The sequence below is a fragment of the Lontra canadensis genome, unplaced genomic scaffold (assembly GCF_010015895.1).
Source record: "Lontra canadensis isolate GAN:19392208 unplaced genomic scaffold, GSC_riverotter_1.0 scaffold54, whole genome shotgun sequence".
NCBI classification, from domain to species: domain Eukaryota; kingdom Metazoa; phylum Chordata; class Mammalia; order Carnivora; family Mustelidae; genus Lontra; species Lontra canadensis.
The window spans coordinates 4,937,482-4,960,294 of NW_022631048.1; the positions used below are offsets into that span (position 1 = coordinate 4,937,482).

General features: G+C 49.0%; 1 protein-coding gene and 1 long non-coding RNA gene across 2 annotated transcripts in view; both read right to left on the reverse strand.

Moving 5' to 3' along the window:
• Positions 1–3,465: 3,465 nt before the first annotated feature.
• LOC116877914 (cytochrome c oxidase assembly factor 1 homolog) overlaps positions 3,466–22,813 on the reverse strand; it is a 92,674-nt gene continuing 73,326 nt past the window's right edge. The window contains exons 2-5 of the mRNA XM_032874982.1: positions 8,826–8,918; positions 6,646–6,794; positions 4,675–4,751; positions 3,466–3,794 (exon numbers count right to left, since the gene is read on the reverse strand). Of these exons, the coding sequence (XP_032730873.1) occupies positions 3,695–3,794; positions 4,675–4,751; positions 6,646–6,794; positions 8,826–8,910 (411 nt within the window). The 5' untranslated portion in view covers positions 8,911–8,918 and the 3' untranslated portion in view covers positions 3,466–3,694. The remainder of the gene's footprint in view (positions 3,795–4,674; positions 4,752–6,645; positions 6,795–8,825; positions 8,919–22,813) is intronic.
• Positions 9,737–11,177, reverse strand: LOC116877915. The gene is made up of 3 exons (XR_004384737.1): positions 11,054–11,177; positions 10,916–10,967; positions 9,737–9,772 (listed from the first exon to the last, which is right to left on the reverse strand). It is a non-coding gene; the product is annotated as an uncharacterized LOC116877915 (long non-coding RNA).

A 22,813-nucleotide genomic window follows, 5' to 3' on the forward strand; every position in this document is an offset into this window, starting at 1 on the left:
CTGGGATTTTGATGGATTCCTGTCTCACATTGAGGTCTTTCATGCATTTTGAGTTTATGGCTTAATTTCATTCTTCTGTATATAGCTGTCCAATTCTCCCAGCACTATTTACTGAAAAGACTTTTTCCATTGGATGTTTTTTCCTGCTTTGTTGAAGATGAGTTGACCATACAGTTGCGGGTCCGTATCTGGGCTCTCTACTCTGTTCCACTGGCCTACGTGTCCGCTTTTGTCAGTACCGTACTGTCTGGGTGATCACAGCTTTGTAATAAAGCTTGAAATCAGGCAACAGGACACTCCCAGCTTTTTTTTTTTTTTTTTTCAACATTTCCTTGGTGATTCAGGGTCTTTTCCGGTTCCATACACATTTTAGGACTGTTCCAGCATCTTGAAAAACGCCGGTAGTATTTTGATGAGGACGGCACTGGAAGTACAGAGTGCTCTGGGCAGCACATTTTACCAATGTTCATTCTTCTGATCCATGAGCACGGAATGCTCTTCCCTCTTTTTGTGTCGTCTTCAGTTTCCTTCATGCGTGTTCTATAGTTCTCAAGTACAGATCCTTTACCTCTTTGGTTCGGTTTATCCCCAGGCATCTCGCAGTGCTACCGTAAACAGAATCCATTCTCTAATTTCCCTTTCTACAGTTTCGCGGTTAGTGTAAAAGAAAGCAACTGTGCGGGGATCGTGCTGCCTGCCACGTTACTGAACTGCTGTAGGGCTCTAGTACTTTGGGGTGCAATCTTTTGGGTTCTCCACGTGAAGTATCATCGGTTCATGTTCCTCACCGTACTTTCAACTGAACGGCTCTGCTGCAGTCGGCCCAAGTCAGGACATGAACAGGTCAGCGAGGGGGCGAGAATCCTGTGGGTGGGCGCTGGAGGTCTCCCCACATCCTTCCGCCGTCTCCTTGACCCCGGCAGTCCTCAGGCGTCCTGGGTGGACCAGCCGCTTTTGCCCAAGCGGCCCGACAAGCAGGTGTAAACATGGTCTCACTTGTAAGGCAGGTGCTTGGGAAGGATCGAGTCTTATTTTCCACACAGACAAACTGGAACCAGCCGGCTGCCCTCAGGAAAGGCTGGAGCCGCTGCCTACCGAGCATCACCTCGCCCTTTCCGCTACACCGGAAGCCACAGATCTCTATTTGCCAAGTGCTGGCTGTTTGTTTCCTGTACAGGAAATTTATTTCAGCTTCACCTTTGCTGTAAGCAACTTTACCAAGACCAGGAGTCTCACACCTGGTCTGTTCGGGTGGCGTTTAATCTCCAGACTGGGGGGTGGTCGAAGGGAAGACAGGCAGAAGGAAGCCCATTCTCACACACCGGCGTGAGGGACAGGACTGTCAATAAAGCACACATTTACCACCAGCCCTGTCAGGACACATTCCTCAGGGGCGCTTAAACCTTCATTAACTGCAGAGTCCAGTGCTTACGCCAAAATCTCTAACGGCCACCTGCAAAATGCTAACGCTGGCACGTGCTCGAGCCAGCTCACCTTTCCAGGGCTTTCTTTTACGAGGTCTTCAGCTAAGCTTCACCCTGGCCAACTGGGCATCTTAGTTCTGGGGCGCAGTTCATACGCGTCCTGCCGAGGCCTTGCCCTGGGTTGCTCTCTCCACTTGTGTGAAATCTCAGATCTCCAGGCGCATCAGAGCACCGCGCCGAGACTTCCTCCTGAACGGTAACTCGCTCTTTCACATCATTTTGACACCACTGCTGGAAACGCTCTTGGCACAGTATCCCAGTACGCTGTAGCTCTCCAGTCCCTCCCCACGCACGCAGCACGCCAGCTGTCGGCAACTTACAGGGGCGAGCACGAGCCGCATCTTGCAGAGGAGGCACAGGGGAGTCGTGCTACCATTTGCTGGCCGTGACGTTGTTGGCTGTGTGCGCTCTCTTGCACGGTCTTGACTCTCGTGATTCTAGTGAAGCCCCTTCTCCAGTCCCCGGGCTGTCCTGTCCGTTACAGGGTATGCAAGGGGCACTTCCTCAAACTGCTTATGGGGACGAGTTGCTTTGTCCTCTGATGACAATATGGATTACAAGATGTCCTCACGGTAGCTCACGGGAGGCAACGGCTGAGGCACGGCGATGACTGGATACACAGGGCGTCGTGGGCTGCGGATACACGTCGCCGCTCTGCTCGAAGCAAGGAAAGACAAGGTCTGTCTACTGCGAAGACCCAAGCTCTGGCCCGTTCGCCATCATACAAGAAGGTAAGAAGTGCATACGTGGAAGCAAACTTAACCGGGAAAAGCACCCAAGATGGTGCCTTCGAATAGAAATCAAGGATCCTCTCCTGCTAGGATAGTATTTCCTGTCAGTTAGCTTAGAAAGTCTCTTAATTCAAGCTCTACACAAACAACAACTGGCACTTGCTTTGACTTCAGGACAGATGGTCCACCCAGGCCTGGGTTTCCTGTGATTTGGCAACAGCATGAAAGACAAGCAAACACTGAAAGGAACCAAAGTCAGAGAACAGTCCGGTACAAAGCAACACACACCGACACATATCCAATCAACAGTATTAACTTTTAAAGAATAAAGCAGCATAAAACTGTGTATCCAATGTTACCATTTACTTTGAAAGATTGTACAGATTGTGATGTTTATCAATAAACACAGGGCAAAAGTGCTCTCAGGGAAAGACTCACTTTTCACTCTAAAATCTATTCAAAGATTGTGTATTTTTAAAGAAACAAGCTCCAGAATAGACGTAACTTCCAACGATTAAAGGCCTCATGGTCTACCAGCCTGTTTAAGCTCAATATTTTCTGAAAGGCTTCCCTCAAGGAATATGAAGAATGCAGGAAAAGAGCTCATGAATGTCCTTTATTGTAGGCAATTATAACCACATTAAGCCTAATAACACCAAGGGGGTAAAACTGGCCTTTTCAAAGCAAAGGTATCAGATTTCTGGTTTTCATCAGCTCCGGTGCTCAGAGGAAAGGATAGAGCTTTGACTTCCTAATACTGTTCCCTTATAAAACAGATAAAACCTAAAGGTGCGCTTCTCGAATAGGGGGTCGTGTATGAAACAGAAGGATAAGGACCTGCTAGCTTTAAACTACGCTTTCCTAACTTAGTTTCGCATGTGCTATGTACACATAAATAGTTTAAGCTTCCAAAATGTCTGGATTAAAGCAGTTATTTTGCAAATCTTCAATCAGGCACACAGTTGGTAACTAAAAGAGAAGTAAGATAAAAACAACAGCAGTGAAGCCAAAAAAAAAAAAAAAACGCCTAAGGGATTGGGAATGTTCACAAGCTACTTAGCAACATGAATTCAGGGTAGGGCATTCTAGTGTTAACAATTAAAGACCTCCTCGGTGCCAGTAAGTCCTGGTCTCACTGTCGGAACTGAAAACCATGGGGAGGGGGTGGGTGAGGAGAAAGGAGAGATGAGAACTAGCCGAAATTAACATCTTATTAGTACCGGTTCCTGGCATTCTGTACTTTGTTTTTTTTAGACCGCAAACTTTCAAACAGACTCTTACAAATTTAGAGTACGATTTCCGTTTCTAACTAAATTAAAGAATCCACAATACTTGTGGTCGAATTAGAATCCTACCAGAATTACCACATGCCGGCGCACACAAGCACCCCGGCGGCGGGACGCCTGGCTCGCAGCCACGAGGGCACGCGGTGACGAGGTAAGACGGTGTCTGGAGGGAGCCCAGTCTTTTCGATCATCTCTACTTGTTTTCTACTTCATGACCCGTGTTCTCACTGAGCTTGAACACGGGAATCTGCTGACCATCCTGAAGCTTTAAGACGACCTCCTGAAGGCGCCACCTGAGAAAAAGCAGAAGAAAAGTCTCTACTCACGCACACCAAGGCAACAGACATGGCCAGGAAAGGAAAAAAACAAAGTTGATTTTTGAATACTATCTTAAAAGTTTTAAACACTGTTGTATATTGCAGCTACGTTACCATAACGCTGGAACATTGTCTGATGGACTCGTTGTTTAACCAGCGTCGCTGTCAAGCAAGTTCAGCAAAGAATGACTGACGGGTGAATGGAAGGGGCACCGGGGAAGAGCTGGGGCGGCTTATTCCCCGCTTCCTAGTTCACAGCCACCTTCAATGCTGCGCTGGAGCTCCGCCAGCTCCTTCATTAATCCCGGGCTCAGGGGTCCACGAGCCCAGGGGGCACCGGGTGGGGGCTGCCCGAGGGCTGCCTGCTCTCTTGTCCTCGAGAATTCAAACCCATCGCGGCTCAACGGCAAGCGTCGCGGAGGGAGGCTTCCCGAGGGGGAAATGAGCGAATGTAGCTACTGGCAACCAGACAAGAAAAGCCAATTAATGGGGTGGGGATCTAATATAAGGGATGGGATGAATCGTTCTGGAACAGGAACCCATGACTTTATTCATCTGCCGTGACCGAGGCCGGCGTGTGAGAAGGTATTGCACAGCAGCAATTACCGGAGATCTGGACACCGTAACTGTGACGTTCTTCAAGGAGAGGCTCTTCGGGAGATTGTACTGGATAAAATGTCTGGACTGAGCTGAGAGCCAGCACGCTGGCTTGGAAAGTTTCACAGCCTGGACCCCAAGCTTTGAAAAACAAACTGCTATTATGGCAATCACTTTGCTACAAATGAAAATAGGAATCAGGATCGTTTCCGTCAGAAAGTTCTCCTGCTCCCCCATTCCCACCCACCTTCCCACACACCTCTGAAAGGGGCCGTCTCGGGATGAGTGGACGTGGAGAAGACCCTGGGACTTGGAGCCAGAGACCGGAATCTTCAGCTGGGGGTGAAAAATGTGAGATACAATTGGATTGTTGTCCTCTAAGGAAATGAAAAAATGTTTGTAGAGTGAACCCTAAGAAGTCCAATGATCGTTCACGGAATCGGCTGTTTTCGGACGGCCTAGCTGCAGAATTTCCCCTGATTTTCCATCCGGCTCCATCCAAACGTCCTGCCCCTCTCCAGACGGTTTGGTGAGGTCAGTGGCAGCCCTCTCGCTGGCAGGCTCAAGGGTCTGGGCACTTACGGTGATACCCGGAAAGCCACTGCTACGAGAGAACAAACCGCAGCTCCACGCGGCAACACGGATGTCAAAGGCCCGGAAGTATGGAACGCACAATTTCCGGTTCCGGAACGGGCTAAACTATGTTGGAAAAAGTATCAGAAAAGTGACTGTCACCAGCGGGGCTGAGGGATGTGAGAGGACCCGCTGGGAAGAGCGTGCGCACGCTGAGGCGATGAGAACAGGCTCCATCTAGGTGGGGGCCTGAGTTGCACAGGTGTATGCACTTATTAAAATTCATCAAATAAGACACATTTATATCCTTCCCTGAAGGTAAATTTTCCCTCAAAAAAAAAAAATAAAAATAAAACCTCTGCTTAATGATATGTTGCTTATGAGTTTAGATGAAGCGTATGGATGTCTGAAAATAACGTTCATGGACAGATCGGACTAGATGAACAGCTATGGGATAAAGCAAATCAAGTAAAATAACAGTCGACCCTTGAACAAGATTTCAAAATCTGCATCTAACTTCTGACTTCCCCAAAACTTAACGACTAAAAGCCTACTGTTGCCTAGAAGCCTTACTGAGAACATGACAGTCGATTAACACATACTTTGTGTGTTATCTGTATTCTACACTCTAGTCTTACAATCCAGTAAGAGGGAAAAAAGGCCGAGAAAATCATACGGAAGAGCAAATGCATCCACCGTGCCGCGCTGCACTGAAACGCGGTGTTAAGTGGGCCCGTGTGGGTCAGTGTCCGGCAAGGATCAGCTCCACACGTGGAATCCAGATAGCAGTTACGTGGGTGCCACGGTGTAAATTCTTTTATCTTTTCTGTATGTTTGAAACTTTTCATAATAAAAGAACAAAGAAATCCCGGGTTTTAAAGGAGGAGCTATTACCAGCAAACCTTTTGGTACACATTCTGACCTCTCACGAGCTAAGACATGGCACATCTCACCCGCCCCAAACTGCCCCCAAAAAAGAACTGCGTGCGCCGGGCCCTGGCCTAGCAGCCCCTCCTCTGCGCGCAGACCCCAGCCCGTGTGGGGGTCCCCCCACCCCCGTCTTCCTGGGACGTTTTACACCAGAGACCTTGAGCGCCTTCTGCGTCTCTGCATTCCCCACGCGGCCAGAATCGGTCCTTCACCTGCCGCGGACTCTGACACTTTGGTGGACAGACGAGCGCACTTGCACTCAGGTGGGTTTATCAGGGGAACCAGAAAGGACGAGCCATGAAGAAAGCGGCTGGCATTCCTCGGAGGCAATGCGAGGAAGGGAGAAAACTACAGTTTAAGGAGCTGCTCCCGCTCGCAGGCGCGCCCACTGGCGCGGACGCACTTCGCGTCCCCAGCCGAAGCTGTGGTCTACCACCACGGTCCCTTCCCTACAACACTCAGTCCAAGGTGGCGACCCAAGCCAGAACAACGCCCTCCCCGCCACCATGGTCCCTCAGAAAGGAAGATGGACGTAGGACAATGAATTGATCCGCATCGCTCTTCCAGAAGGTTCTCCACAATGCCCAGTCGTGGCTTGACTTAGTGATTTTCTCACCCCATCCCTTACTCCAGCCTCCTCCAAGACACCCCCCCCGGCCGGCGGCCTCTCCTGTCCTCTGCCGGCCGCCCAGGCGCCCAGGCCGCAGCCCGCGGGGGAAGCCGTTACCCGGGCGCTGGCGATGTCCACGAAGTTGTCCCTGTCGGTGAGGTGGAGGTGGTGCACGCTGAGAGGAGCGCCCAGGGCTTCCAGGGCCTCAGGGCGGCTGTGCAGCTGCTCCAGGGCCAGCTGGTAATAGGAAGCCTTGGAGAAGGCCTCTAGAGAGGAAAGACAGTTGTCACATTTACTTTTCTTTTTTAGATTTGGTCACATAGACTCTCTATAGAAAGTTAGAGGATACAATTCATGTACAGCACGGAAACAGAACAAATGTGAAATTTCTGGATGGAAAAATAACGAGGGACCACGGACTCCAAGCGCTGCATTTCAGAGAAGGCACCTGGGGGAACACGGCAGATGGACTTGGGCGAGGCACTGGATCCTTCTGTGCCTCAGTTTCTCCATCTCTCATTTCCTGCCTCACGCATCGCCTCGTTTCCTCATCTCAAGGTTTGGCTCAGATCATCTCTAGCTTCCCTCTCGGTTCTAAAGTCCTACGACTCATGACCTGCTCCAGGTGACACGGCTAGTCTGCGGCGGAGCTGGGGCCCAGATCTGTGACTCGGGACTCCTACACACTGTCCCTTCCGCCGAGATGAAGGTCCTGATCAACCAAAAAACAAGACCACAACTTCAACAGCAAAACCCTTAAGCCAAGCAACAGACACTGAAAGTGTTCATTTGTCAAAGTCTATAGGTATAAGGCAACAGTTCCCACAGGTAAAGCTTTTAAACTTCTCTCAGTGTCGGGTGTGTCCCCGGCCCGAAGGCTGCTGGTAACTCCAGGAAGCGTCGCCCTGGCGGTGCAAGGCAGACAAGCTGCCCTCGGGAAGGGGTAAAGGTCGGCCTCCCAAGCACGGCGTTCATTCTGGCACCGAGAAAGAGCTTCACTCCTGTAGGCCCGATCCCCATAACGGACGGAAAAGCCAGCCTGAGCCGGGAGATGCCAGGGACAGTGCTCCTCCTGGGCCGCTTCCCAGGACCGGGCCTGCAGGGGGCTGTGGGCAGGAACAGGTGCCAGCCAAGGCAGGAAAAGGGGGAGCAGAAGCTGGCTCCGATTTCCGTGCTCAGACACTGTCCTCAATATTTCAGAGCTTCCAATCCTCGGTATCTCAGGTTGTGAGATTTCTTGTACAACGACCTCAGGCACCGGCACGGATATCATCCCTCATCACACAGGTAACTGTGGGGAGAGGCCCCCGCCCCCCGGGGCCACACAGCCAGTGCGGAGTCTCAGCTGTCTCTACTGGCCGACCCCGGCCTCAGAAGGGGGAAAGGCCGGCAGGCTCCCAACCCATAAAACGCATCCATTCCTGTTGCGTCCTGGCCCCATCCCTCGGGCAGGGGCAGTGGAGACAGGAATTCCTGTCTGACTTATCTACCCCAGGCGGTGCTCCTCGCAGGCCACCTGGAGACTCAGAGGCCCGAGGGCCAGCTCTGAAGGGAGGCGGGGCAGAGTGGAGGCCGAGGACACTGAGCTCTCTTTGCCGTATGCTGGTGACACTCACATCCCAGCAGGAAGCGAAATTGGCACAGAGTCAGGGTGAGAAGCCAAGCTGGGTGGGCATAAAGGATCTTCAAAGAAAGTCTAGAGAAAAACCGCGGCTGCTTTGCAACCAGCAGCACTGGAATGTCCGTTACTGCCTTGGCCGCCAGAGTCACCGCGGCCTGTCTTTACAAATTCAAATTTGGGGGCAGCGGGGCCGGAAGCGGCTTCGGTCCGGATTTTACATCCTGGACTCTGCTTTTATTTTCTACTCTCCCCAGAGCCCCTGCTCGAGTCCCCTCCTCCACTAAGTCAGCAGCAGAGAGGGGCAGGTCAGAGAGGCGGAGGGCCCTTGAGAAACAGCCGGTTTCCCCACCTGTGAACCATCTGGTACTCCCCCTCCCTCCCCTCTTTACAGAGTCTCCAGAATCGGAAGGGCTCTCTGGCGCGCGCACTGGCGAGCCGGCCGAGCTGGCTTTCTGCAGGGCCTCGGCCGCCCACGGAGCTGGGCCTTTTATCTGCACTTGCAGGTCCAGGGAAACCGATCACCGGAGGAGCAGGAAGCTGCAGCCCACGGGAATGGGGTCCTGGCTGCTAAAAATAGCTCCCTTCTCCTCTCTCTGATCTGCGGGAAACTCTGAAGCTTTTCCCTGGGGCGGGAGAGGGGCAGGGAGCCGGGAGGAAGCCCGCGGCCGGTACTCACTCTGGGTCAGGTAATAGACGAGCGCGCAGCTGCCGCCGGCCAGCGCGCCCGAGGACAGCACCAGGCGGCCGAACGCCCACGGCATGCTGCTTCCTGGAGGCGCGAAAACAAAAGACACGGGTTTATTGTTACATTCAGGTTTATGCCAAGGGCCTTCGCCGGGGTGGGGGCCCGCGGAGAAAGGAAAGCTGCAAAGGAAGCGAGGCGGCGCGGCCACCGGGCCCGCTTGCGTCCTTTCAGAAAGCCGGGCCGGCCGGGGAGCAAACCGGGGGCGCCCTCCCGAGAGTGGCCCGCATCCAGGCCCCAGGCCGCGGGGGCGCCGCGGAGCACAGAGCAAGCATTCAGCGCCCTCGGCTCTCCGGACAGGGCCCCGCCTGCCTGCCAAGCCCGCGCGGCCGGGAAGCACAGCCGCTTTGTCCCCGGCCGGCTGGTAAACAGGAAGCGGGTCCTTTTGTCCCGAGAGCTGGTCTGATGAGCCTGCGAACGGGCTGGCGTGGTCACCGGCTGCTTTCTTTCATATTTTGGGAAAATGTCCCACCCCGTGGACGAGGAATGAGCAGATGGAGAGGGGCCCGCTCGGCCACTTCAGCGCGCACCCCCACCCTAGCCCGAGCTCCGGTCCGAACCCCGGGCGGGACCTCCTGGCGCCGCTGGCCTGCGTCCCCGCGGCCGTTTAGCCACTGCCCACACCTGGCCTGGGCCTTTCTGCGAGGCTGCGTAAAACAGAGGAGGCCACTGGCTTCGATTTGATTTGATCCAATCAAATGCCCACAGGACCACACAAGTCACACAAACGAGGGCAGACACTGACGAGTGAGCAGCGCGCAGCCAAGGGACAGCTTCCCCCTGGCTCCAGCCGACAGGGTTACGTGGGCCAAACCCGAATGGCTCTCCCAGGATCTCGAGAGAAATGGGAAACTGTTCCAATTCTAAATGTTGACAACCAACTAAAAACACAAACAAAACAAAAAATCAACAAGACCCCTGTGAGTCAGATTCTCTGTGTCGGCTTCCGGTGGGCTGCGACCACGCACGCTGCAAGGGCCGCATCCTCACCCTCTGTGAGATTTAGGTTAATTCCTCTGTCTTGATATTTCTCCAAAAAGAAATGAGATTTTGGACAGAGATGGAAATCCCAGTGTATATAAAGGGAAAGAGGAAAAGTGCTTATGACACCATTTGGAGACTTAACCTTAGAATTTATGCGCTTCTTTGGGACAAAGCCTTTGATGCGACATATAAAGGGGTCCAAGGCATTGTCGTGCAAGAGAACTGACCAGAACGCCAGTTCCTCCGCCGGCTGGACCTGTGAGTCAGGGTATCTATATCCTCACCACCCCTCCTTGAGCTTCTAGAATACAGAGCGTAGTAACAACAGTCTGCTTATCCTTTCTGCAACCTGCAGGTACATGAATCCACGAAAAGGCCTGTTGGAGAAAGTTCCCCATGTGGATATTCTTTCTGGGAACCCAGAACTAAACACACCCCCAGGTAGGGCTAAAGTTGACCTGTTCAACACTAAAATAACATTAAATTGAGGTTTATATACGGAAAGGATTTTCATCAATGTATCAAATTAGGGAGGATAAAGCTGTAGATCATGCTTGTATTAATTTACTTACATCCAGTTTTATTCAACTAAGAGAAAGCCACTAAAACCCCAGACACAGGTAGCAGGATTGCTGTGCCGATGCCGGCCGGTGCCGGGTAGCATGTAAGAACATTCCCCAGAGCTGAGCGTAGGTCAGTTACAGCAATGCGATTTGGGAAAAGCCATTTAGTCTCATAATGCAAATGGTCAGAGCATCTCCGAAAAATGCATGACTCAGATCTTGCCTGATGCCAAGGGCAGTCAGGAGGGTGGGGCGGTGAGCATGAGTCACAGGGAACCCCCCGCAAGGCTGTACTTTCTAAAGCTGGCAGGAGGCCTGCAGCGGAAACTGTCCCGAAACAACGCGGAGAAGAGCCACCGTCTCTCACGGGAAGGTACAGTCCAAGAGACCAGGAAAAACCCGCAACTGTTAAGGGAGTAATTTACACGGACTAACTTGACAGTCTGATGGGGAACGCGGCCCCAGAGCGTTGATTACCTTCGCCAGTTCACAGCACAGCTTTCTTGAAGATCACCAAAGGAAAGGTACGCTGCAGTTAGATAAAATTTTACATTAAAATCACTTTTCAAACCCATTCTCTCTGATTTCCAGTTTTAGACAGCCAAAATTTATTACCAGTCCAAGCCTTGCAACATGAGTAAGAAGTTAGGTTTAAATTTCAAAACAAGCCTGGTCTATAAAGGGCCCCAGTTCCCCCCTTTCTCTTCTGCCCTACTAAGGAGAGACAGCCAAGCCTGCGGGTTTCCTGCGCGTGCGCGTGGGCTCTGTATCTCTCGCGGCGATCAGACAACCGGCGAGGGGGGGCAGAACCCGCAGCAGGTGTCTGACCACAGTTCCCGTAAGCCTGGGGCCAGGCAGCCGCCCATCAAAATGAGACGCTAGCAATAGAAGCTGTACACTGTAACTAAAGATAGCTTCTCAGGGTTAAAAAGAAACAGCAGTGTAGTAAGTGTATGCATAGACATTAATATAATAAGTAACACCTATCTCTCACTGTTAGGTGCTTGGCACCTATATTCTGAGCACTGCACACAGAATAATGCATTTAACTCTCCCAATCACCCCATGAAGAAGGTACTGTTATCATCCCCATTTTACAGATCAGTAACTGAGGCACAGAGGTGAAGCAGAGTGCCCAAAGTCACAGACATGTGTCCACGTGGTAGCACTGGGATTCAGACCCCGGCAGGCCCCGGATCTGTGCTCTTAACCACCCTGACACGCTGACTGTAAGATACCTGCTGATTTCAGAAATACTGAAACATTAAAAAAATACATGTATCTGAATACAGCCATAATGTTCAGTGCAAGAAGGTCTTATCATATATGCCTTTCTTGCTATCTTTGGTGGTAAGAAAATGGCAGGTACTGGGACTTCCACTCTTTCGTTTGGCGAACGGTTGCTGAGGGCCTGTTCCGGTCGGACAAGCAGCGCTGCGGGTCCACAAAAGGGCCATCAAGTAAACTGCGCAGTGCGGCGCCGCACGATCCTCGCAGGCTGCCGTTTCCAGGCTACACGCCCTAGACTCCTGTTCATTAAGACGGTCTTCCAATAGTTGGAAGTGCTGAAAGTGATGGAGGAAGGGGTGGGTGCCTTTTCCTAATTTCCACAAAGCTGCCTCCAGGCGAGCCGCAGCCTGGTGAGTCAACCAGACATGCGCACCAGGAGAGGAAGGGACACCCAGGAGCCCTGGACTCTGCCCGGAGTGCGTGAGCAGAGGTGTCACAGGGGAAAGGGACTCAGCAGAGAAAGCAGCGAGACAGGCTTCGATCAGTGGAAACGGAGAGCAAAGGCCTAGCAGCAATCCCCGCCCGCCACCCCCAGCTACAGAAGTGCAGGGGAATGGGAGGAGCTCGAGCCACAGGACAGTGGTAGGGAAACGGAGGCAGTTCCTGCTAAGGGAGGCCATCCACCCAGAGCTGCTGGGCTCTACTCCGCAGATGAGGGGCTGCAGACAGGGGGCGGGGGGTGGGCAGCCACGCGGCAGGATCAGTCAGATGACCTATGACAGAGAGCGAGACCAAGAGCTAACACCGAGGTAGGAAGAGTATATCAAAAAGGGCAGTTCCTTAAAATATTTATTTACTAATTGGTACATGAGCTTATTCTCAAAAGGATGACAGGGCTAACAAGGCTGCGTATTTTAGAAGAAAAGAAAAAAACTGAAAGAGGACATGAAGCCAAACAGAAAATAATTTTTTTTTGTTAAGATTTTATTTATTTACTTGACAGACAGAAACCACAAGCAGGCAGAGAGGCAGGCAGAGAGAGAGGAAGGGAAGCAGACTCCCTGCCGAGCAGAGAGCCCGATGCGGGGCTCGATCCCAGGACCCCGAGATCATGACCCGAGCCGAAGGCAGCGGCCCAACCCACTGAGCCACCCAGGCGCCCCAAACAGAAAATAATTTTAAGAAAAGAAATAGAGCTGAGGTAAAGTCGGTGCACGGAAGTACATGCTCTCGTGCACTAGATATTTCTCTAAGGAAGCCAAAGATCTGACACCGAGTTTCCCATCTGCTTGGCAGAAAGGGAAGTCTGGGCAGTTCCAAGCGCCAGAGTGTCCCCGGGGTAATGCAGACCAGCAGCAGGGGAGGAACACACACCCCAACACACAAAGCCCGAGAAAGCTCTCCCATACGCGCCCAGCACTGGAGTCTCTGAAGTGGCCCAGCCCTGCAAATGACATCCCCAGAATTCCTTCCTAGAAGTTCACAGCTTCTGGGCGCCTGGGTGGCTCAGTCGGTTAAGCCACTGCCTTTGGCTCAGGTCATGATCCCGGAGTCCCGGGATCGAGTCCCGGGTCGGGCTCCCAGCTCCATGGGGAGACTGCTTCTCCCTCTGACCTTCTCCCCTCTCATGCTCTCTCCCTCTCAAATAAATAAATAAAATCTTTTTTAAAATATTTCACAACTTCCAAAGATCCTTTTTTTTTTTTTTTGGCAATATCCCATAATAAAAGCCACAATCACAGTCCACGGAAAAGCATAACCAAGTGGCCAAACAGTGAGGCCTGAGCGGGAAGCTCCGATGGGGTACCTTGACTCGAAGAAGACATGAGGCGGTCATGACTGACCTGCTCCCTGTGCGTGAAAGTGAGGGGAGGGTTTGGGAGCGGGGTTAGGGGAGGAGAACAGGGACTCAGTTCCTGCTCTTTTTCTGTCCACTTCGGTTCACCCGCCTCATCAGCTGTTTTGAAGAAAGAACTCAGTAGCCCCCAACCTCACACACACAAAATACAAAAAGCCATAGTAGAGAACTAGAGATAGATGTTAGGCTAACTCCGGGATTGTTCATTTTAGAACTAAGCTTTTGAGAACTGAAATTTTTAAGCTTTGATGTGAAAATCTGCAAGAAACTCAAATTCCGTTACTAATACACAGTCAGTTAAGGGAAGGTTTTTTGCTTTACAGCTAAGTAAGAAGCAAGGCTTGTGACACATTTTGCAAATTAAGTTGGTTAGCCACAAGAAGGCAGAACAAAGTACAAGCAAGCTCTCTTCAGAAAGCAGTCCTAGTAGCTCTGCTCTGACACACAAAGGGTGACTTGGGTCCCCAAAGGCCAATGGCTTGCAAACTTTCTAGAAGCAAAGGGCAATCTGTGAAACAGATGCCGGCAGAGCTGCTCAAGCCAGCACAGGGCTGGAGGGCCCTCCGGTCTGCCTCCCCCGAGCCCCCAGCCAGATGAAGGTCTGTAGGAAGTACCATTAAGGGGGTAAACAGAAGCAGCCAGAGGGTTCAAGCCACAGGCAGGATCTGACCAGGGAAGCATGAAGGCAGTCTGCTGGTACGACCTCAACCTGGGCTGCACGTAAGAATCATCTGAAAAGCTTCCCCAAAAATCCCCCAAAATCAAAAACAGATGTCTAGGCCACTCCCCAGATCAATTAAAACAGAATCCATGGGAGAGAGATCTAGGCACAGGCGTTTTTTACCTCCTCAGGGGATGCTAATATGCAGCCATGCTTAGGAACCAGGGGTCTGCGGGACCAAAGCACAGAAAGTCAGCAATGGCCTGAAGTTCAACGGCTGGTCACGTGCTCCTGTGAAGTTAGAGACTGGAAACAGCTCTTCTCTCCAGGCCAGACACCCTGCCTACCCCTGTCACATCTTGAGAGACTTAGAGCCCAAGGCAGTAAATGAAATGGACTCCTCTTCCCAAGGATTCTGGCAAGACCGGACAAGAGGCAAACTATGCTAGGGGGCCAGGTCAGACGGTGAGAACCTCAAGCAGAGATTTGCCAGTCCATGAGATAAAATCCCGAGCTTAATAAAAGTTGAGTTCAGGAGGCCCTCACATTGAAACAATCATCCCAAAACCCAGCTGAGGAAGACGGACCAATCTACAGATAAAAATCCTTGATTTTTAACAGGCATTTTTCTCACATTGTATATTTCTGAAAGTCCGGTTATGTCTTATGAACTCAATCTCCGTAGTAAAGTGATTCTTTCCTCTATACCACCATCCCCAAATTGTTAAAACCGTGACTACCTTAATCTGTGGGCATGACATAAGGCAGCAGAAGTGGAGAAAGGCCAGAAGCCGACACATGAACCCAGAGCCACGTGACCTTCCCAGCAAGACTATTCACGTTCCATGGTTCTCTCTAACTCCGGGCTTTGCGAGGGGAGCCCCATTTCAGGAATCATCTGCCTGCTTACTTACTTTCCTCCAGATCACATATGGCCGGCCTGGCTTGTCCCACATCTGAGCGACTACTATGGGCCAGGCACAATGAACATTTTATACACACTATTAATATAATATCTATGAAGGACAGATATTTTTGCCTTTTTGGAGCCAGACAAAAAGCCTCGGGAAAGGTTCTGAATCAGCTCATCTGTCCCACAGCAGAGCTATTACAGGCCTCTGTCTGATCCCAGAGGCCACGTTTTTTTTTTTTCCCACTAAGTAACAAAACCTGTGTTATAGACCAGAGGTTTCAGAACAGTCAGCTTCCCATGTGGGTGGTACGTCTGTCCAAAAGCCAGTCCACAAGTTCCCAGGTGATCCCTGCAGGAAGCAAGCAAATCATCCCTATCCTGGGAAACAGTTTAATCAATATATCCCCAAGTGATCATTTTAGGGCTCAAGACAAAACAAAGACGTAAAAAATCTATTTAGAGACAACAGGCAGAGGAGGAGAGACAGATCTTCCCTGTTTGTTGAATGAGGCTGTCCACTGCTACTACCCCCTGAGGATTACATATCCTTCCAGCCTTTATAAAATCAAAACCATGAGGCATATAGGAATCAATGCCTAAGAAAAGAGAGATGAAAAAAACTAAGTCAATAGGAACTTAAATTAGAATGAAAGGATAACAAACAAAAAGACAAAAATACAGAAAAAAAATAAGATTTTAAGAAAAAAGTACGAATAGCAAAATTAAGAAATAAAAGAAGGTAAACTTTTAAAAAACAAACGTATTATATTTGAGATAAAGGAGACAAAATGGCTAATACCAAAGAACAAAAAGATAAAAGCATGGGAGAAATAAAAGGTAAACTTTTAAAAAACAAACGTATTATATTTGAGATAAAGGAGACAAAATGGCTAATACCAAAGAACAAAAAGATAAAAGCATGGGAGTAAATACATAAGATTAAGAAAAAATGAAAAGAACTTAAATGTTCTCACAAAAAAAAAAAAAAAGTGAGGTGATACATTTATTAATTAACTTGATGGAGGAATCCTTTCACGGTATATATGCATATAAAATCATCATAATGTACCCTGTAAGTATCTTGTAATTTTGTCAATCATACCTCAACAAAAACAGGTCATGATGTTGACATGTGGCCACTAGCATAGAACACCCAGTGCCCATTCCATCACGTGCCCTCCTTAATGTCCATCGGCCAGTTACCATATCCCCCCGCCTCCCCTCCAGCAACCCTCAGTTTGTTTCCCAGAGTTAAGAGTCTCTCATGGTTTGCCTCCCTCTGATTTCTTCCCATTCAGTCATCCCTCCCTTCCCCTATGATCCTCTGTGCTGTTTCTTATATTCTACCTTGAGTGAAACCATATAATAATTGTCTTTCTCTGACTGACTTACTGCGCTCAGCTCCAGTTCCCATCCATGTCGATATAAATGGTTAAGATTTCATCATTTCTGACGGCTGAGTAATATTCCACTGTGTATATACGAACCACATCTTCTTTATCCATTCCTCTGTCAATGGATATCTGGGCTCTTTCCACAGTTTGGCTATTGTGGACATTGCTGCTATAAACAATGGGGTGCATGTGCTCCTTCAAATCACTACCTTTGTATCTTTGGGGTAAATACCTACTAGTGCAATTGCTGGGTCATAGGGTCGCTCTATTTTTAACTTCTTGAGAAACCTCCATACTGTTCCCATAACCTCTTATTTGTTACAGGCCGATCAACAGGCAAGGACCCTGGCATGAGTGACTCCCCCACCCCTTCTTAACCTGAGTTAAGAATGTTAATAAGAGGCTGTCCATATTCTTTCTATCATAAGTATCTGTTAGTGATCAGAGGGAGACCATGATTACCTGGAGAGAGGGCCCAGTACCAATAAAAATAATTAACATTTAAAAAATATTAGTACAATGTAAGATAAAAAAGACAACAACTAGTTTAAGAGAGCACCAGGCTACCACTTCCTGACCTGAATTTACAAATCCCATTTCAAACATCTGTAAAGGGGCACCTGGGTGGCTCAGTCACTCAGGGTCTGACTTCAGCTCAGATCCCAGGGTTCTGGGATCAAGTCCCTCATTGGGCTCCCTGCTCAGCGGGAAGCCTGCTTCTCCCTCTCCCACCACCCCTGCTTGCGTTCCCTCTCCCCGTGTGTGTGTGTGTGTGTGTGTGTGTGTGCGTGTGTGTGTGTGTGAAATAAATAAATAAATGAAAGAATAAAGAACTTTACAAGAGATGTTATAAAAAAATAAAAATTTTTAAAAAAATCTGTAAAGAAATACAAAGGAAATGACAGAAGGTAGAGCCTGCTTTGAGCATTAACAATTTGCTAGAGTCTGGGAGAAATTTCTAATAAGCACGGTGTAAATGCAGACCGAGAAACACACCCATGGCCTTTGAAGGGGAAGAACCAGGAAATACGTGGGAAGAGGTTTCAGCTCCTCACCCGTCTCCACCACTCCAGAGCTGCTAGGTTGGCAGCAATCAGGAAATAGGCCGGTCTGTCCCACACTGGGTAAGTCCTGAACAGCCACTCTCCCTTCCCCATCCAGAAGCTCTTTTTCTGCATCCATTTGGAGACTCCTGTCCTAGTAAGTACGGCCCTGCAATAATTAGAGGCAAGACTGGCAGTGGCAACAACTGACTGCAAGAAGTAAAATAATGTGGAGAAAAACGATTTGGACATTTCCGTTTATAGGAGTAACTTACTACCTCTGAAAACCAAGAGCAACGGGAATAAGGAGACATTGTCCTGAGAAAGAAATGGAAGAAATTTAGATAAGGAGAGATTTCAAGGAAACCTGAAAATGCAGTAGCAGAAGTGACATTTAGCCCAGGAGAAAAAGAGGGGAATTAACACGGTGGAAAAGCTGAATAATGAGGAAGTTACAGTCAAGACTTGACAAGAGGTGAAAAAGACAAAGATGCAGGTCATGCTCTAGTTCCAATCAACAGACTTACTGACAAAAATTTTATATTACAAGAAAGAAAAGCAAATAGAAATCAGTTCCCCAAAATTATGCCTATAAAGAACAACGAATTCCCAAAGACAATGGAATAACAACAATGACTTCCTGAGAAACAAAGACTGTGCTCCAAGAAATCCATGATCAGCCAAACTGTGTAAACGCAGGAGGAGGCACCGTAAGTTTGGAGATTAAGTATTATTATATTATATAACCTACATAGCATTCCTGAAACATTATTTGAAGATACATTACACCTTATCAAAAAATAAACCCAAATTCCCTAGAAATAATGGTATATTTGGACTGACAGCATGCATGGAGGTCAATTAAATTAGATTAATTAATTAAATTAAATATCTAAGTAATTACTATTTATACAGTTACCAAATGAATGGAAACATCTAGTATTTTTTAAAAAGAATATATAAGGGCGCCTGGGTGGCTCAGTGGCTTAAAGCCTCTGCCTTTGGCTCAGGTCATGATCTCAGGGTCCTGGGATCGAGGTCCACATTGGGCTCTCTGCTCTGTGGGGAGCCTGCTTCCCCCTGTCTCTCTATCTGCCTCTCTGCCTACTTGTGATTTCTGTCAAATAAACAAAAAAAATCTTAAAATATATATATGTAAAATATTTGAATTTATAATATGGCCTAAAATTCCAGAAAACTAATCCTAAAATGTGTATAAAACCAAGCAGAGGGACTCACTCCTCATAACTGAAGTAAAAATACTGTTTTTGTCTTGATGTTGAGAGAGAAATCTGTAGAATTAAATGCATGAATCAAATTCACTAAGGAAAGTACATGCAAAGAAGCCTTTGCCACAACAACATATCAACTAACACAATAAATGTGAAGGGTATAGACTCTCATTGTGGTAGGCGGGCTCCAAAGATGGCCCTCAGTAAACCACCCCTCCTTCATTTTCACAGATGTGTCCCTTGAATCCGGGCTGGCCCTGTGACTCTCTTCAACCCGCCCAATAAGGCAGAACTCATGCGGGGGCAGTTACACGCCCCAGCTTTCCGTTCAGCACTCTTGGGAGCCCGAAGCTGCCGAATCAGAAGTGGTTTACCTGCTGGGGAGACCTCATAAAAACACCATGGTGAAGGAGAGATCTGAGACTAGATGGAGACAGACAGAAAGACATAGATGCCCCATTGTCCCGACATCCCATCTGAGCCCAGCTGTCCCTACCAACACACTAGGCACTGTAAGGGCCTGTTCTCCCAGACGAACTAGCTTGTGGACCCCGGAAGTAGGGGCGCGGCAGGCCAGGTGGAGACGTCCAATCGCTGGGGCGTGGGTATATCCACTGGGTAAATTGGGATTCAATTGGCTACCTGTGTAGGGGCGGGGCTCAACCACCCCCATAAAGGTTGGTCTGCTAGGCTGGCGAGAAGGGAGGAGAGCTGTCAGAGGAAGAAGGAAGAAGGAGCAGCATAGAAGAGTCGGCGGGAGCAAAAGAAGAGCTGTAAGAGCTCTTGTAAGAGCTGTAAGTGCGGCCAGCGGCCCAGACGCCACCAGTTGAGACGCCAGTGGTCCCGCGCCGCCAGCGGCCCTGAGCAGCCAGCGGTCCCAGCGGCCCCAAGCCGCCTGCGGTCCCAGCGGTCCTGCCGCCAGCAGCCCCAAGCTGCCAACAGTCCCACCGCCTGCGGCCCCAAGCCGCCAGCGGTCCAGCCGCCAGAGGTCCCGTGCCGCCAATGCCCCGACGCCTGTGGCCCCGAGACACCAGCGGCCCCGATGCCAGCAGCCCCGCCCACACACCGCGACCCTCGGCAGCGGTGCTGCGGGAAACGGCCTAGATGGCAGCAACCTCGCCGGGAACCCTGAGCCACTGCCTCGCCGGAGCTGTGTCATTCCGGGGAGCGGCTTCGTCTGGGAAGAGGCCTCCTCGGTGAGCGGCCCTGCGGGAGCAGCAGCATCAGGAAAGAGGCTTCCTCCAGAGCGGCCTCACCGGAGCAGCCTTGTCTGGGGAGCAGCCTCGCCAGAGCAGCCTTGTCAGAGTGGCATCATGGGGAGCAGAGTCTGTGTCATCGGTGTTGTCCTCCTCGTCCTCGTCGCTGTCGTCATCGCCTCTTCTTCATTGGGAGCGGCCTCGTCCTGGGAACGGCTTCCTCCAGAGTGGCCTCTTCTTGGGAGCAGCCCTGTCTGGGGAGCGACCTCACCAGCAGCGGCCATCCTGGGAGTGGCCTCTTCTTGGGAGTGGCTCCAACCGGGGAGTGGCCTCATCTGCGGAGCAGCCTCGTCCGGAGCAGCCTTCGTGGGAGTGACCTTGTTGGAATCATCATCGTCGTCTTTTCATAAGAGATAGCCCTGACCGGTCGGTTTGATTTTTGATGCTTGGCGTGAAATAAAGCTTTGTTTGATTTTCGCTTTATATCAGTCTCGTTCCTTTGATCACGGACCCTAACAGGCACGTGAAAGAGCAACCACAGACCTTCTCGTCTAGGCGAGCCACCAGACGGCCGCAGTACCAGCAGAACACTGTGGAGCGGAGGGACCACCCCTGCATCAGGATGGACAATGAACGGTTCCAGTTTGAAGCCACTAGTTTGAGATGCTTTGTTATGCACCAACAGAAGACCAAAACATCCTTTAAAAACTTTTCTAAAAGGATTTTTAAAACTCTGCAAAATATACCTTATTTTTAAGAACAATTTAAAAAGCAATAAAAGGCTTAAACATAGAAGACTTGGAATATTCAAACAAAGACAAAGCAGAGTGGAAATATTTAAAGCGTAGAATTTAAGGCAAAAAGACTTTAACTGACTCAAAGATAGACAAAAAATATAACAGCTATGATTAGTAGTAGCAAATAACTAACACTAAAATATATAAAGCCAATAACGACTAAAAATAAAATAAAAAAATTTAAAAGTACAGTATGAAACCAAAACATCATTTTCCATCTTTAACAAATCCAATGGGGAAAAAAAAAAAAAAAGGCAATCAAGAACTGGGGCACCTGGGTGGCTCAGTGGGTTAAGCCACTGCCTTCGGCTCAGGTCATGATCTCAGGGTCCTGGGATTGAGCCCCGCATCCGGCTCTCTGCTCAGTGAGGAGCCTGCTTTCCTCTCTCTCTCTGCCTGCCTCTCAGCCTACTTGTGATCTCTCTGTCAAATAATAAAATGTTTAAAAAATTTTTTTAAAAAAGCAATCAAGAACCAAGAATTTTAATAACTTCTTACCTTGCAAGGTTCAGGGTGTGTGAGCTTACCCAGACGCAGACTTAAATACTTTGCTATTCCCTCGAAAAACTATTGTTGGTAAAAATAACTGGCAGTTTCTTTTTAAGATGAACACATGCTATAATATAAACGAAAGAAAGTAATATTAGCTGTGGACGGACGGAAGGCCTCTCTGCCACGGCAACATCTGAGCTAAGATGGAAGGTGTGATGTGAACACCAGAGGAGGGGCGAGTAAAGGCAGCTAAGGCCCTGAGGCAGCCACCAATTAGGTATGTTCAAGAAGCAGAAAGCAGGCTAGTGTGCTAAATGAGGGCGGGTGGGCGGTCGGCAGGGTCTTCACCATACAGATCTTTTTAGGGTATCCTAGAGAACGGATTTTGTTCTAAGTGTAATAAGATGCTGCTAAAGACTTCAATTAGGGGATGCTATATAGTCTGGCTGGCCTTTTCTTTTTAAAGATTTCTCCAAAAGGGGCAGGAACAGAAGCATGAAACCCAAAGCTCCTGTGGTAGTCCACGCTGACGATGACAGCCCCTTGGACTAGCTGTAGCAGTGACGATGCAAAGAAGTGAAAAGACACAAAGTATGAAGCAGAACTAACAGGATTTGCTGATAAACTGGATATTGGAGGTCAGGGAAGGACAAGGCAGAGTGATTTCACAGAATTTATCACTACGATCCTTAAACCTCCTTACAAATACTTTGAGCATTCAAAATTTCCATACAGTTAGACTTTAGAAATGATAGAGTCGCGGCAGAAAGCTTTAAATAGTAAACCATGATTTCTAAATTTGATTACTCATGAGGTCTCATCTGTCTGGAAAAAAAAAAAAAAGTTTCAAGGCCATTCTCTTACAGATTTGAAAACAAAACACAAGAGTATTTTCTGGCAATGGACTCTGATTCATAACCATTGTGCAAGTGAATATGTAAAGCAAATCCTATTAAACGTTTACTTCAGCATTTCTATCAAAAGCCTCCATTTTAGAAAAAGAAAGTATATAGAAAAATAAAACAATTTGGTACCAGTGATTAGAAATGGAATCTGGGATAACTGTGGTTGAATGTCCTTCCCTGAAACTCTCCCATCATTTTCACAGACTCAACTCTCTACCTGTTTTCCTTTTACCTCCCTGGCCTTCCCTCTTAAGTTTTTTATTGAAATCTATACCCTCTATCTGTTCTAAATTGTCTCTCAGTCTGTGTTATGGGATGAATTGTGTGCTCTGCCCCCCCCCCAGTCATATGTTGAAGCCCTAATGTCCAGTACCTCAGAATATAACCATATTTGAAGATAAGGTCTTTAAAGAGGTAATTATGGGGGTGCCTGGGTCATTCAGTGGGTTAAGCCTCTGCCTTCAGCTCGGGTCATGGTCTCAGGGTCCTGGGATCGAGCCCCGCATTGGGCTCTTTGCTCGGCAGGGAGCCTTCTTCCCTTCCACCCTCTGCCTGCCTCTCTGCCTACTTGTGATCTCTGTCAAATAAATAAATCTTACCAAAAAAATAAAGAGGTAATTATGTTACAATAAGGTCTTTATGGTAGGCTCTAAT